The sequence below is a fragment of the Dreissena polymorpha genome, chromosome 8, assembly GCF_020536995.1.
Source record: "Dreissena polymorpha isolate Duluth1 chromosome 8, UMN_Dpol_1.0, whole genome shotgun sequence".
NCBI lineage: Eukaryota > Metazoa > Mollusca > Bivalvia > Myida > Dreissenidae > Dreissena > Dreissena polymorpha.
Window position 1 is genome coordinate 68,110,995 of NC_068362.1, and position 14,499 is coordinate 68,125,493.

The 14,499-nt window shown below is 34.9% G+C and overlaps 1 protein-coding gene across 1 annotated transcript; it reads right to left on the minus strand.

Annotated features, from left to right (window-relative positions):
- Positions 1–435: 435 nt before the first annotated feature.
- Positions 436–13,318, minus strand: LOC127840951 (UPF0687 protein C20orf27 homolog). Its single transcript, XM_052369414.1, has 4 exons — positions 13,173–13,318; positions 12,325–12,567; positions 11,082–11,210; positions 436–10,370 (listed from the first exon to the last, which is right to left on the minus strand). Exons 2-4 carry the CDS (start codon positions 12,563–12,565, stop codon positions 10,270–10,272), a joined length of 471 nt encoding a protein of 156 aa, XP_052225374.1. The 5' UTR covers positions 12,566–12,567; positions 13,173–13,318; the 3' UTR covers positions 436–10,269.
- Between the last annotated feature and the right edge of the window lie 1,181 nt (positions 13,319–14,499).

The following is a 14,499-nucleotide window of genomic DNA, read 5'->3' on the forward strand; positions in this document are numbered from 1 at the left end:
TGATTTTTTGATCCGGGGGCATAAGAATTTGTGTGCATAAAAGATAGTTTTTCTTGCAGTTTATGCCGATATCTTAAGATTTAAGAATACATCATTGAATACCAGTATGTCTGAAATCGGTGCCAAAAATTGCGCTTTACATACAGCATAACTGTGTATAAGAGTATTGCATATCACAAATTTTTGGATAAGAACACAGCCTAATTAAATAAAGTGATTCTGATGTTTTTCACATTCCCATAAGCAACATAAAACTGTCTTTTATGCACTAGTTAAAATTGTAATGAAAAATTGTTTTAAAAATTTATTTGAAATAAAGAACCACTGATGAGTGTGTTAACATCCATTAACATCCATGTGAGAACCCCATAAAGTCACATAATGCACCCTGATGTATATTATCTTTGTGGTAAGTGAATGAACAACAAGCCCTGAAAGGTTTTTCAATATACTTATTATTCACTCCTTTTACAATATTCATTATTTTCGATATGCAAATGCAGAAAATTTGAGCTGTAAAAAATAATGATGTATGTTCATAAAAAAATGGACGTTTTTTATACGCCCGTATAAAATACGGGACGTATTATGTGAAACCCCTTGGCGGGCGGGCGGGCGGCGGGCGGCGGGCGGAAGGCATCACTTTGTCCGGACTCTAATTCAAATTGTATTCATCCGATCTTCACCAAACTTGGTCAGCAGTTGCATCTAGTTGATATCTAGGCCAAGTTCGAATATGGGTCATGCCGGGTCAAAAACTAGGTCATAGGGTCAATAAGTGCATTTTCAAAGGGGCCACTTTGTCCGGACTCTATTTCAAATTGTATTCATCCGATCTTCACCAAACTTGGTCAGCAGTTGCATCTAGTTGATATATAGGCCAAGTTCGAATATGGGTCATGCCGGGTCAAAAACTAGGTCATAGGGTCAATTAGTGCATTTTCAACGGCGCCACTTTGTCCGGACTCTAATTCAAATTGTATTCATCCGATCTTCACCAAACTTGGTCAGTAGTTGCATCTAGTTGATATCTAGGTCAAGTCCGAATATGGGTCATGCTGGGTCAAAAACTAGGTCAAAGGGTCAATTAGTGCATTTTACTTTGTCCGGACTCTAATTCAAAACAAAAACAAATACATCAATCATCAGTGTATCATCTCCAATGGCACACGAATCGGGCGTATATTGCTCCGTCATGCGGCGCTCTTGTTTAACAATAAAATAAACAAGAGGACCATTATGGCCCTGAATCGCTCACCTGACTTACCTTGCTACATCAACTTAAATTCTATCAGACTATGGCAAGCTATGTCATGAAGTACTAATGGGCCAAATAAAATTTCATTAAGACGTGATGAAAACTTTGACCTCTTTCATCTACACAAGGTTTTACTAGAATTGGCCCGGTGACCAAATTTTCTTACCCCAGATGACCCATATACGATCCAACATCAGATATTATCAAGATAAACATTCTGACTATATTTCATTAAGATCAGATGAAAACTATGACCTCTATTGTCTACACAAGGTTTTTCTAAGGTACACATTCTGACAAAATTTCATAAAGGTCTGATGGAAACTGAGATCTCTATTATCTACAAAAGTTTTTTCTATGATTTGACCTAGTGACCTAGTTTTTGACCCCAGATGACCCAAATACAATCACAATGCAGATTTTATCAAGATTAACATTCTTGCCAAATTTTATTAAGATTGGATGAAAACTGAAACCTTTACTGTCTACACAAGTTTTTTTAACGCTTTGACCTAGTGACCTTGTTTTTGCCCCTAGATGACCCAAATTCAATCCAAACCCAGATTGTTAACAAGACAAACATTCTGACCATATTTGATCAAAATCTGATGAAAACTGTTACCTCTATTGTCTACACAAGGTTTTTCTATGCTTTGACCTGGTGACCTAGTTTCTGACCTCAGATGACCCAAATACAATCCCAATCCAGATTTCATCAAGATAAACATTCTGACCAAATTTCATAAAGATTGGATGAAAACTGTGACCTCTATTGTCTTCACAAGGTTTTTCTATTATTTGACCTAGTGACCTAGTTTTTGACCTCAGATGACCCAAATATAATCCCAACTAAGATTTCATCAAGATAAACATTCTGACCAAATTTCATAAAGATTGGATGAAAACTGTGACTTCTATTGTCTACACAAGGTTTTTCTATTATTTGACCGAGTGACCTAGTTTTTGACCCCAGATGACCCAAATACAATCCCAACCCAGATTTCATCAAGATAAACATTCTGACCAAATTTAATTAAGATTGGATGAAAACTGTGACCTCTACTGTCTACACAAGGTTTTTCTATTATTTGACCTAGTGACCTAGTTTTTGACCCCAGATGACCCAAATACAATCCCAACCCAGATTTTATCAAGATAAACATTCTGACCAAATTTCATAAAGATGGATGAAAACTGTGACCTCTACTGTCTACACAACCAAATTGTTGCCGGACGCACGCCGGACATCACACGATCACATAAGCTCACCATGTCACTTCGTGACAGGTAAGCTAAAAAGAAAGGAACACAAAATATTAACTAGTTATTAAATAAATTATGCAACACCATACAATAGCAATCATGTACATTAACATTGAAAACTAAATAATTATACATGTATAAAAATGTAAGCCATTACCTACATTAACATGTGATAGAGAAAAAAAAAGTATTTAGCACTAATATCTAAAACAAAGTAAATAATCAAAAGCATTAAAAAGAAATCAACACATGGTAGAAGAAAATTGATAGTATTTTCAAACAAGAGTGCCAAACTGTCACAAGATACACCAGTTTGAAGGTTTTGATCAACTTGATAACATGACCCATATTTGAACTTTACCTACATATCAACTAGACACACCTTCAGACCAAATTTGGTGAAGATTGGATGAAATCTACTTCAATAAGAGAGCAGACACCATGATAATTCCTTGTAATGCACTAAGTGACCCCATGACCTAGTTTTTGACCCAGCATGACCCATATTCGAACTTGACCTAGATATCATCTAGACACAACTTCTGACCAAGTTTAGTGAAGATTGGGTTAAACTACTTAAACAAGAAATGTGTTTGTCCCCTTCTGTGCCCCTTTGAAGCTATATATTTGACCTTTGACCTTGAAGGATGACCTTGACCTTTCACCACTCAAAATGTGTAGCTCCATGAGATACACATGCATGCCAAATATGAAGTTGCTATCTTCAATATTGCAAAAGTTATGGCAAAATGTTAAAGTTAGAGCAAACAGACCAACAGACAGGGCAAAAACAATATGTCCCCCACTATAGTTGATTGGGACATAAAAAGAGAGCGGACACCATGAACACTTGAAATGCACTAAGTGACCCCATGACCTAGTTTTTCCTGGCATGACCCAAATTTGAACTTGCCTAGATATTGTCTAGATACAACTTCTGACAAAGTTTGGTAAAGATCAGATAGAAAACTTCATTTAGAGAGCGGACGCCATGCTTAATCCTTGAAATGCACAGTGACCCTGTGACCTAGTTTTTGACCCTGCATGAACCATATTTGAACTTCACCTAGATATCATCTAGACACAACTTCTGACCAAGTTTGGTGAAGATCGGGTGAAAACTACTTAAAAAAGAAAGCGGACACCATGCTAAATCCGTGAAATGCACTAAGTGACCCCCTGACCTATTTTTTGACCTGGCATGACCCATATTTACACTTGACCTAGATATTGTCTAGATACAACTTCTGAACAAGTTCGGTGAAGATCGGATAAAAACTATTTGAAGAGAGCGGAAACTGCAGTGGCCAACCGCGTGCCCACGCAAAGGGTGAAACAGTTACTATAATTTGTTCTGTTTTCAACGGGCGTATAAAAAAGCGTCAGTTCTATTGAATATTGACAGCATTTGAAAACAAGCTAATTTGTTGAATTGATATCCCTAAGCGTTCTTGAGTTATCATCCGGAAACCATTTTACTGCTTCAGGGGACTGTGACCTTGAACTTTGACCTAGAGTCCTGAAAATCAATTGGGTTCATCTGTCAGTCGTGACCAATGTCCCAATTTACTTTCCTGATCCTAACCCTAAGCATTTGTGAGTTATAATCCGGAAACCATTTTACTCTTTCAAATCACTGTCACCTTGACATTTGACCTAGAGTACTGAAAATCAACAGGGGTCATTTGTCAGTCCTGACCAATGTCTCTATGAACTTTCCTGATCCCAGACTTAAGCGTTCTTGAGTTATAATCAAGAAATCATTTTACTGTTTCGAGTCACTGTGACCTTGAACTTTGACCTAGTGACCTGAAAGTCGATAGGAGTCATCTGTTTGAAATGACCAATGTCCCTTTGAACTTTCCTGATCCCAGGCTTAAGCGTTCTTGAGTTATCATCCGGAAACAATATTACTGCTTCGAGTCACTGTGACCTTGAACTTTGACCTAGTAACCTGAAAGTCAATTGAGGTTATCTGTCAGTCATGGCCAATGTCCCAATGAACTTTCCTGATCCCAGACTTAAGCGTTCTTGAGTTATCGTCACGAAACCATTTTACTTCTTCGAGTCACTGTGACCTTTAACTTTGACCTAGTTACCTGAAAATCAATAGGGGTCATCTGTAAGTCATGGCTTATTTCCCTATGAACTTTCCTGATCCCAGGCTTAAGTGTTCTTGAGTTATCATCACGAAACCATTTTACTGCTTCGAGTCATTGTGACCTTGAACTTTGACCTAGTGACCTGAAAATCAATGGGGTAATCTGCCGGTCATGACCAATGTCCCTATGAACTATTCTGATCCCAGGCTTAAGCGTTCTAGAGTTATCATCCGGAAACCATTTTACTGCTTCGAGTCACTGTGACCTTGAACTTTGACATAGAGTCTTGAAAGTCAATAGGAGTCATCTGCCAGTCATGACCAATGTACCTATAAACTTTCCTGATCCCAGGCCTAAGCGTTCTTGAGTTATCATTCGGAAACCATTTGTTGGACGGACCTACCAATGGACCGACCGACAGACGGACATTGAAAACAATATACCCCCTCTTTTGAAGGAGGGCATAAAAAGTGAAGGGTTATTGTTCTTCAGCATGACCCTTCTCCTCATTTATATCAATACATCCAAGAATTCATGTTGAAGTCTTGTATGGTATCTGAGATAGTGCCCTGAAAAGTTACATCATACACAAAAACAAAGGGCAATATCTCTTATTTAAAAATGTGTATGGTTATGGTTCTTGTGCATGACACTTCCCCTGATTGATATCTATACACTCATAAAGTTTCATGTTGATATTTTATGTAGTTCTTGTGATACAGCCCTGAAAAGTTTTGTAATGGACAGACATCATCAATTCTATATCCCTCCGCCTCTGGCGGGGGATAAAAACACAAACAAAATAACATTTTGTTTTAAGAAATGTAATTAAGTTCATGTCCAAAAGCGCTCAGTAGGAACGGAATATTCACATCAGATGCATGGTATGAACAGAGATGCCTTGTAGGTATGTTGATTTTCTTCAGAGACATCACCACCTATCACAATGAAGGAAAATACACAAGAAAAACTGCGTTTTTTGTTGTTGGTTAGATGTCCATTAAAAAAAATTCTGTTATTGTTTTTTTTGTTTTTTTAAATAGTTAATGACTGAAGCTAAAGAATAGCCATATAAACTGTTAATAAACTGTTACAATTAAAAATAGTACCTACATTATTTTTATTTATACTGTGTCATAACATACTCTCAGAGAGAAAATATCAAAATTTGCCACTAGTTGTCTTTGTAATGTATTGACACATGTTACAATATGAAACATGCCAGATCTGTGCGGACCAACATTGTCTGTATCTTTCTAAAGGAAATAAACTGGTTGTATACACATGTTTTTTACTATCAACACACACCAAATAAAGCCAAAAACATTAATTTTCCCCATTTAGAGTTGTAGCTTGTAAAGCAATAAACTACATATTAAGTTATCCTCTATATAAGTTTATTCTACACATAATAAAAAAGTATCATATTGTAAGGTAAAAAATAAATTATGCAAAACAAGACTATTGCCAAGCAATAAAAGTCCCCTACCGGCTCCACCATTGTCAGAAATTCCACCTTTGTCAGAATAGTTTTTTTTATTTGTTGCCATAGCAACCAGATTTTTTGACGTAGGAACAAAATGAAATGACGTGCATAATGTCCATATTGTCATCTATCCATGTTCTAAGTTTCATGAAAAAATATTAAGAACTTTTAAAGTTATCGCAGGATCCAGAAAACCACCATTTCAGCAGTATTTCTAGTCTATTTGTTGCCATTGCAACCAGAATTTTAGACGTAGTAACAAAATGAAATGACGTGCATAATGTCCATATTGCCATCTATCCATGTTCCAAGTTTCATGAAAAAATATTAAAAACTTTTAAAGTTATCACAGGATCCAGAAAAGTGTGACGAACGGACGGACAGACAGACGGAGCACAAACCATAAGTCCCCTCCGATGAAACCGGTAGGGGACTAATAAAATCAGCTTCGGACTTGCCACAACCAAATAACATCATAATCACAGTAAATATTTAATGAACAATCATATAACAGACAACATCTAATACATTTCCTCTCTGGAGGAAATATTTATTTAAACACTCAGAAATACGTTTATTACAGCAAATAACAATGGATTTAATTTGATCAATATAAAAACATAAATGATATGGCTAAACATATTCTTTGCCAGATTATAACAGATTAACAAGGAGAAATAAAAAACATATCTGGAGGAAAAATAATGGAACTGCTTATTTAAGCTACCTTTTTTAATAACCAATGATGTAAAGGTTCAGTAGTTCCAACAGAGATTAATTCACACGATACTGGCAACAAATAGTTTTCTGAGTACAATGAAAAATACTGATTATCCATTATGTTCGTTTTGCAAACAAACAGAGAACATTTATTCTGGGAATGTTAGATATCTAAAGCAATTGTGAAATGTTACCAGGACAATCTTTCCCTTTCATTAACATTAACCTCTTTCTACTTGGTTTTCAATTAAGTCTGCTTAAGCCAAAAATAATGTTATTTTGTTTATTAAGCTATACTTATACAAGTGTAAACTGAATAAATGCATTCAATGCATAACAGGAGCAAAGAAATACACTAAGTATGAATATGATAACTTGAGAAAAATATCACTTGAAAAAAATAATTTAGAGTCCTTTGACAGTGAATAGGATTTCTATAATGCTATTGTCTCACAAATTATATTTGATGACTTCTGTATTTTGTAGTACTTTTTTCAAATTACTATTTTAAGCGTACTGTTACTCAAATTACTCAAACTATATTAAATTTGGACCAGCAAGTAATAAAATATTATTATATGCACCATTTATTGTTTTATATTATTGTGTTATAAAAAATAATTATATGCGCCTATTATTGTTTCTCTATGCCTTTTTCTTCTGTTATTACAATGCACACATTCTTTGTTGTCTATACACAGTGGACTATGTCTTTTTTCTCGTTTATGAATTTTATATATGATTGTTTCACCAAACATGTACGATGTACATGTACCGGTAATTACAAAGTTTACAAGATACTTCACTCAGCAAGAAATGTGACCATCAAAAGTGGCTTCTAGATGTAAATTGTAATTGAAATGAATATGGGATATGCATGATTACATTATGGGGAAATGTTGATTTATGAAAAAGTTAAATTTGTTTAATGAAAGCTCAAAACAATTAAAAGTCATGGTAAACATTTTATAAAATACAAAGTACTACTGAACCTTTACCCATAAATGGGCACAAAATCTTTCAAGAAACACACTGGGTGAACATTATACAATAAAGTTAAGTTACATTTACATCAACTATTCTTTTATATGCTCATTACCCTGTCAACAAACATTTCTTGACTGGTATACAGTGTATTCACTATTTTGTTCCCAAATTCAAACCTTTTTTTACACAATGTTTGCATACCAAATTTCACAATCCATGACAAATAATTGACAAAATTGAATTTTGTTATATAGCTTAAAGGCACTGTACTTAACAAATTCATATAAAACATTGAGCAATACATAAAGAACACCATTTTATAGATGGTATTAAAGTCAAAAGCTTATTTGCTTTGCTTTTGACAAACATTCCACTAAAACATGATTTTTATGATTAAGTTTACTGTTTGCCAGCTATTCTTGTTTAGATTCAAATTATCGTCACTATGATATTTCCAATATATTGTTATGCAAAATATTTCTTGCGTTAGTCTAGCAGGCAGCAATAAAACAAGAGCTGTTGGGAACACATCGCTCAACTTTCCTTGTTCTTGTCAAAGTTCCTGGAGCTTTTTTAAATATCTACTAACAGTGATCTTGACTATGAAGAACATGGGTATAAGCCATGTATGTATGTAGTTAAATAACAATGCCTCAATGTGTTATTTAGTTATTGAGCAGAAACCATTTTTCTATGTTTGGTAATAAGGACCTTTACCCCATCTGCAATTGCAAATTAAGTTTAGATGGAATGTAAATGTGTATGTGGATGCATTGCAATAGCTATATTTGTTTCTTACTCAGATAACATAATTAACTGTGTATATTAAGAAATATTGACCTTGACCTTGCATAACATAAGCAATGCTTTTAAGGTTAGATTTATCTGTTTAAATTTTAAATTCATTACAATAGCTAAATTTATTGTCGAGTTATCAAGCAGAATTTTATTTCTATGTTTTTACTTAACCCCATTCACCTCATATGCAATTAAATGTAATGTCTGTATATGAGGTATTCATGTATGAAGTTTTATTACAATTCTACAATAACTCAGTTTGATATCCAGAAATTATGACTAATCCATGTATCAAGTTTGAATAAAATCTCTATAGCCATTCCTTAGAAAATAGCTTACTGAAAAACTTTCACCCAGCTCCGACATCCACACTCATGCAAGAAGTAAAGCTTACCTGACTTTGAAGAGCCTAGCTAAAAAACTACAACAAAAGACTGATTCTACTTGACAGTTTGCAGCAACATTAATATAATAACCAAATTGTAAAGAAATCGGAAAGGTAAAATGTCTGTTTCAGATTATATCAACCCACAGCTTAACTCTTTCAGTGCTGGAACCGAAATTTGAAGGTCTTGGCAAACAGTTTGGATCCAGATGAGACGCCACAGAACGTAGCGTCTCATCAGGATCCAAACTGTTTGATATTCTGATAGCATTCTTTGAAAAAATTGGAAGAAAATGCTAATTTTAGAAATTCAGCAGACGACATTATAGCACACGACAAATTTCCCAGCAAGCAAAAGGGTTAATCATTGAAACTGCTCCCTCAAAGCATAAAATAGCTTACACATTGAATTGTTGTACGAGACATAAGCAGATAAGTTCATCTGCATAATACAACAAGATTAATAGTGCAATAGAATCACAAAAACATTTCACAGCATAAACTGATTAATTGTGTCTTGTTCTGAGAAAACTGGGCTTAATTCATGTGCGTAAAGTGTCATCCCAGATTAGCCTGTGCAGTCCGCACAGGCTAATCAGGGACGACACTTTCCACCTAAACTTGATTTTTGGTAAGGAGGGACTTCCTTGAAACTAAAAATACCATTAAAGCTGAAAGTGTCATCCCTGATTAGCCTGTGCAGACTGCGCTTTACACACATGAATTAAGCCCAGTTTTCTCAGAACAAGACAAAATTTTGTATTAATACTGCTCCTAGTTGAAAGTACAACCACCCACAAAACAAGGTAATCACATTTACCTAAGTCTTCTTTTATGTGAATTGCATAACAAGATAACAATTGCATAATCAAACAATGATTCGTCCTTGCTAAGTGAAATTATCATGAGTAGTTTATTAAAATTGTTTTAAAAAATGAGTGGAAATAAAAATAATACTTCACATTATCTGAGAATATATATGTCTGCAATATACTTAATAAAGTCACTAGTTTTTTTTATTAAAGACAACACATTTGAAACAGCGCTTCAAAATTTGTGATAATGAAATCATCTTAAGATATTTTGCAGCTGTTTTTTGTATTACAGCTGTCATTTGTTTGCCTCAGATCTTGGTTCCGCAGAGTGGACACTTGTTTAGCATCGACCGCTAGAGCTGCACTGAATTTGCAATGGCTCTATACCATTTGATGCCTTGCACACCTCCTATTAATGTTTTGAAAAAAATTGTCGATGCCCTACTGAAAGTTTTTCAATCAAATCCCTGCCAATCAGTGACATCAGAGTCATTGTCCTCATCAACTTGCTGACACTTGATACCGTTTTTCAGTGCCGGCGTACCCTTACCTTTCCCTGAAACAAAAATAATTATACCATGCTTTGACAGTCAAACAATATCTTGACCAAATATGGGTTTTCATTCCAGTGGAACATAATACAAACTGTTGAATAATAGTAATAATCACTTTTACTTTAAATTAGTGTGTTTTTTTCAACCTTTTTGGGAATGGAGCTGAAGCCCTATGGATTGAGAAAAATCGTGTTGTTAATTTAGAAAATACATTTATTAAGATACTGTTTTTGGGGGGCTAAAAATTACAATTAAATTAAGAATTTATTGGTTTTAACATTATATTTGTTAAGGTTCAACAAGATGAACTGAAGATTCAAATTTATAAATACATTTTTTTTTTCAGTTGCAAATATGGGAAAAATACTTATATTTTGTGATTGGTAATGGGACCAATTCTGCCTCAAATTTGACCCAAAAAAACTTAATCCTTGGACGACAAAATTATACAATTAAAAAGAAAAGCCAAGTATGTTTAAGCATCTGGCAAGATGAAAATAAAATTACAGTTGCAATGTTCACATCATCGTATAGAGTAAAACAAACTTACTGACAAGTTTTTACTGTTCAGGCACAAATTGTCCTACACCAATTTACTTTTCCATTATTTACACTAATAAAAGAATCCATCATAAAATATTAAACTTCTTTGTCCTGTACCTCACATTTAAAAAAGAATTTGTCAAATGACACGAAACTTTTTTGTTGCTTACCTAACACCCGAGCATGTAGAACAATGTCCAGGTGTTTGTCTGGGTGAGCCTGACCACGGACAGAGATACGCTCCTGTATAAGTTTCTCTCTGTGAGCATGAAATTCTACCACCAGATTATGGCCTTCTCCTGAAAAACACTGTCATCATAGAAATTTTTTCACTGAAGAGGAGGATTTTGAAGACTGAAAATCCCAATATATGGAACCATACAGCGAAAAATATTTGTTTATAATTATTAACATTAAAATATTTTGTTCTTGATGATTTTTCAACATATTGCTGTTGCTCGATAAACATATCTGCGACATGTGGGTATATGGATTGGTTGCATACATATTCCATTTCTACTTAATTAATTATATAAATAAAGAAGAAAAGTGGCCTTGAGCAAACCTGGACTAACCAAACTAAATAATGAACAGTTGAACTAAATATTGAGATTTATCATAAGTCTATCCATACACATAGTTTATGGAAAGATCTTTGGATTTATTAAAAAAATATATATATATATTGTTTAGAATCTTTATTTCGGGAATTATTATTACTTTTTTCAATAGGGATTGGGGTCATATAACAGCCACAAACTATAATGAAACACAATCACTTCGAAAACTGAGAATATGTGAAAACTTAAAATAGAACTTACTAGCACAGTGCTTGGTTTTTATTAATAAATTGATCAGTTATTACATTATTTATTAAAATGATTAATGTTTCAAATGTGTTTAGAAATTCTTATTTTTAAAAAAGACCTGGGTAACGGCAAGCAAAATTCTCTTAAATCAATGTTATTGCCATTCTTTCCCTGGTTGAAAAGGGCAAAGACATTGCTGGTATAAACAAGAGTACTGCATAACGGGTGCCACGCTCTGCTACAGGTGCAGTTTTGAATAAATGAAAGCTTGTCAGAATTAATTTTTTTTAAAGGTCACAGTGACCTTACCCTTTGACCTAGTGACCTAAAAAATGGGTGTGGCGTGTAGAACTCATCAAGATGCATCTACATATGAAGTTTCAAAGTTGTAGGTGAAAGCAATTTGATTTTAGAGCCAATGTTCAATACCTTAACAAAATTTTTAGGTTTTAGCACGACGCGGATGGCAGATGTCGGACTAAAAATCGGACAACAAGCTGGCTATGACAATACCTCGGGTTTTTTCCAAAAACTCCGAGCTAAAAACAACCCTTTTAATAGATAGACTAATATTTACTTAAGTTTGTTTGTATCATTATCATACCATCTTCACTTGGTTCATAGGACATTATTCGAGCATGAAGGTTCTGCAAAGGGTCAAAGTTCAAATCTTCTCCAAGGTCATCTTTGATGGCAAAGTTCAGCTCATAATGCCTATTGATCTGAAGGAATCCCAGGTGCACATCAACGCGACTGTCAGCATACATTAAAACAATGTCAGACTCGTGGGACTCAACCGCCACGGCCTCAAAGCGAACCTTGTGATGACTAGATGCCTCAGCCATGACTGGAAAGCAAGGAACAAACAATTTGCAATGGACTGTTTCTTGAATACAGGTGACTTTGGCATTCTACAGTCTTTCTGCAATAGGTGTATTTGGATAGTATGTGTTTCATTCATGTATTATTAATCAATAATGAATACTGATGTTGTTTACATAGTTTTTTCTTGTCCAGATAATAAAAGAAAAAAGTGCCTAAACATGTATCAATCTTAGTTCTTCTTGAATGCTTAGAGCTTTTATGTTGTAAGCTCAAAAGCGGAGGGTCCATAGCTGGGAGTAGACTAGTAAATATAAGGCATATTGGTGGACTCCCAGAGCCTACTGTCAACCTAAACCAGCCATCCAGGAGACCAGGGGGTCAGAGGGTAGCGTCAGGGGCGGGGTTATGGTCCCAAGGGACGAAGAGCTAAACAAATCAATTTTATTTGTTACCACCTTTTGGAGAAATTCTGACAATTGTCACACTCGTGGCTATTTATGTATTTAATACCCATGGACCGCCCATGGATATGGAGAAAAACAAACAATTCTATAAGATAAGATGTCAGTAAAAAACATAAATTAAACTGATAACTATATGAAGCACAGAAATTATATAGTAATTTACTTTATGAAAGTTTGTCTCGAATGATATTTATCCAATGACAACACTTTTTTTCAATAAAATATAACAATTTGTTGGAAGTTTTGTCAAACACCGGCCATATTTGTTCAGGGGAAATAACCCTCATAATGTTTACATCATGACGTCATTTGTCAACAAAAAAGGAAGGAGGTCAATGTAAAACAGACAGCAACCTGACGGTTCAGTGACTCACAAACTTCTCGTAAACATGCTAGTTTTATGTTTTTGTTTCATTTGTGCTCCGGAAATATGATGTTTACACGATGCTGGTGCGGATAGAATGTGCGTCGTTAGTGAAATTTTAATAAGATTTAGTGTAATTAGGTTGAAATATGGTGAACAATAGTGTGGTTGGTAATTAAACCACTAAGTCAGTTACTGCACACACACTCGACATGTACTAAACCCGTGTTCCGTGCACACAGCGTTGGCGAAGTTGTGCAGGTGGTTTCTTGGCCAATCGGTAAGTTTATAATAGTTGGTTGTAAGTCATCACAAGTGTAGTATTCAAATGTACAATTTAATGTGAGAAAGTTGTTTTCATAAACCACACAGTGAAATACTAAGTTACTTAGAAATGGTATTATCACTATCAGTTATGTTTTCTGTTAGAAGATTCAACATACATGAAAATGTGACCAATACATGCTGTTACACAATAGGTAAGGGTTTTGGTGGGTAGATTTGTCTTTGATTAGATTATTCCAGTATTCAATTCAACTTGCATTTATTTATCAAGTCTTGATTTGCATCAATCTTGAGATAAGACCACCTTACAAAATTATTGTATTGTAGTAAAAAAAGGTCACTTCCAATGGCCTTGCTGTTGGGCTAACTCTTTAGCGACACGGTAAGAGTGTCTGACTAACACTCTGGAGGTCGGGATTTAATCTCCTGTCCGAGCTCAGGGTATTTTCAAATTCATGACGACGAGACAAACGATTGTTTAATGGTTTTTGGGCGGGCCATGTAGATGCAAGACATGCTGTAGAGGGCGTGTCTGGGCCTTAAAGCATTAAGAGGGGGAAGGCTGTAACAAAATAAGGTCACTTCCAACAGCCTTTCTGTTGGGCTAGCTCTTTAGCCACACGGTTAGAGTGTCTGACTACCACTTTTGAGGTTGCAGAATCAATCCCCCGTCCAAGCTCAGAATTTTTCACTTTAGCATGATACCTTAAATTCCATGGTTAGACATGAAGGCACATCCAAAAGACAATGACAAAAAATGCTCATTGCTATAGTAAAGATTATATGGGATCAGCCCAAATGTTCTAGTGAAAAAACTGATTAATTCTCGGGGTTTTGCCCT

Excerpts from the sequence above, each read along its gene's own strand:
- LOC127840951 (XM_052369414.1), bottom strand. The coding sequence starts at position 12,565 with ATGGCTGAGGCATCTAGTCATCACAAGGTTCGCTTTGAGGCCGTGGCG. Across the intron at positions 11,211-12,324 it reads CTATGAACCAAGTGAAGATG|GAGAAGGCCATAATCTGGTG; the intron begins GTATGATAATGA and ends AGTGTTTTTCAG. Across the intron at positions 10,371-11,081 it reads TCTACATGCTCGGGTGTTAG|GGAAAGGTAAGGGTACGCCG; the intron begins GTAAGCAACAAA and ends TTTTTGTTTCAG.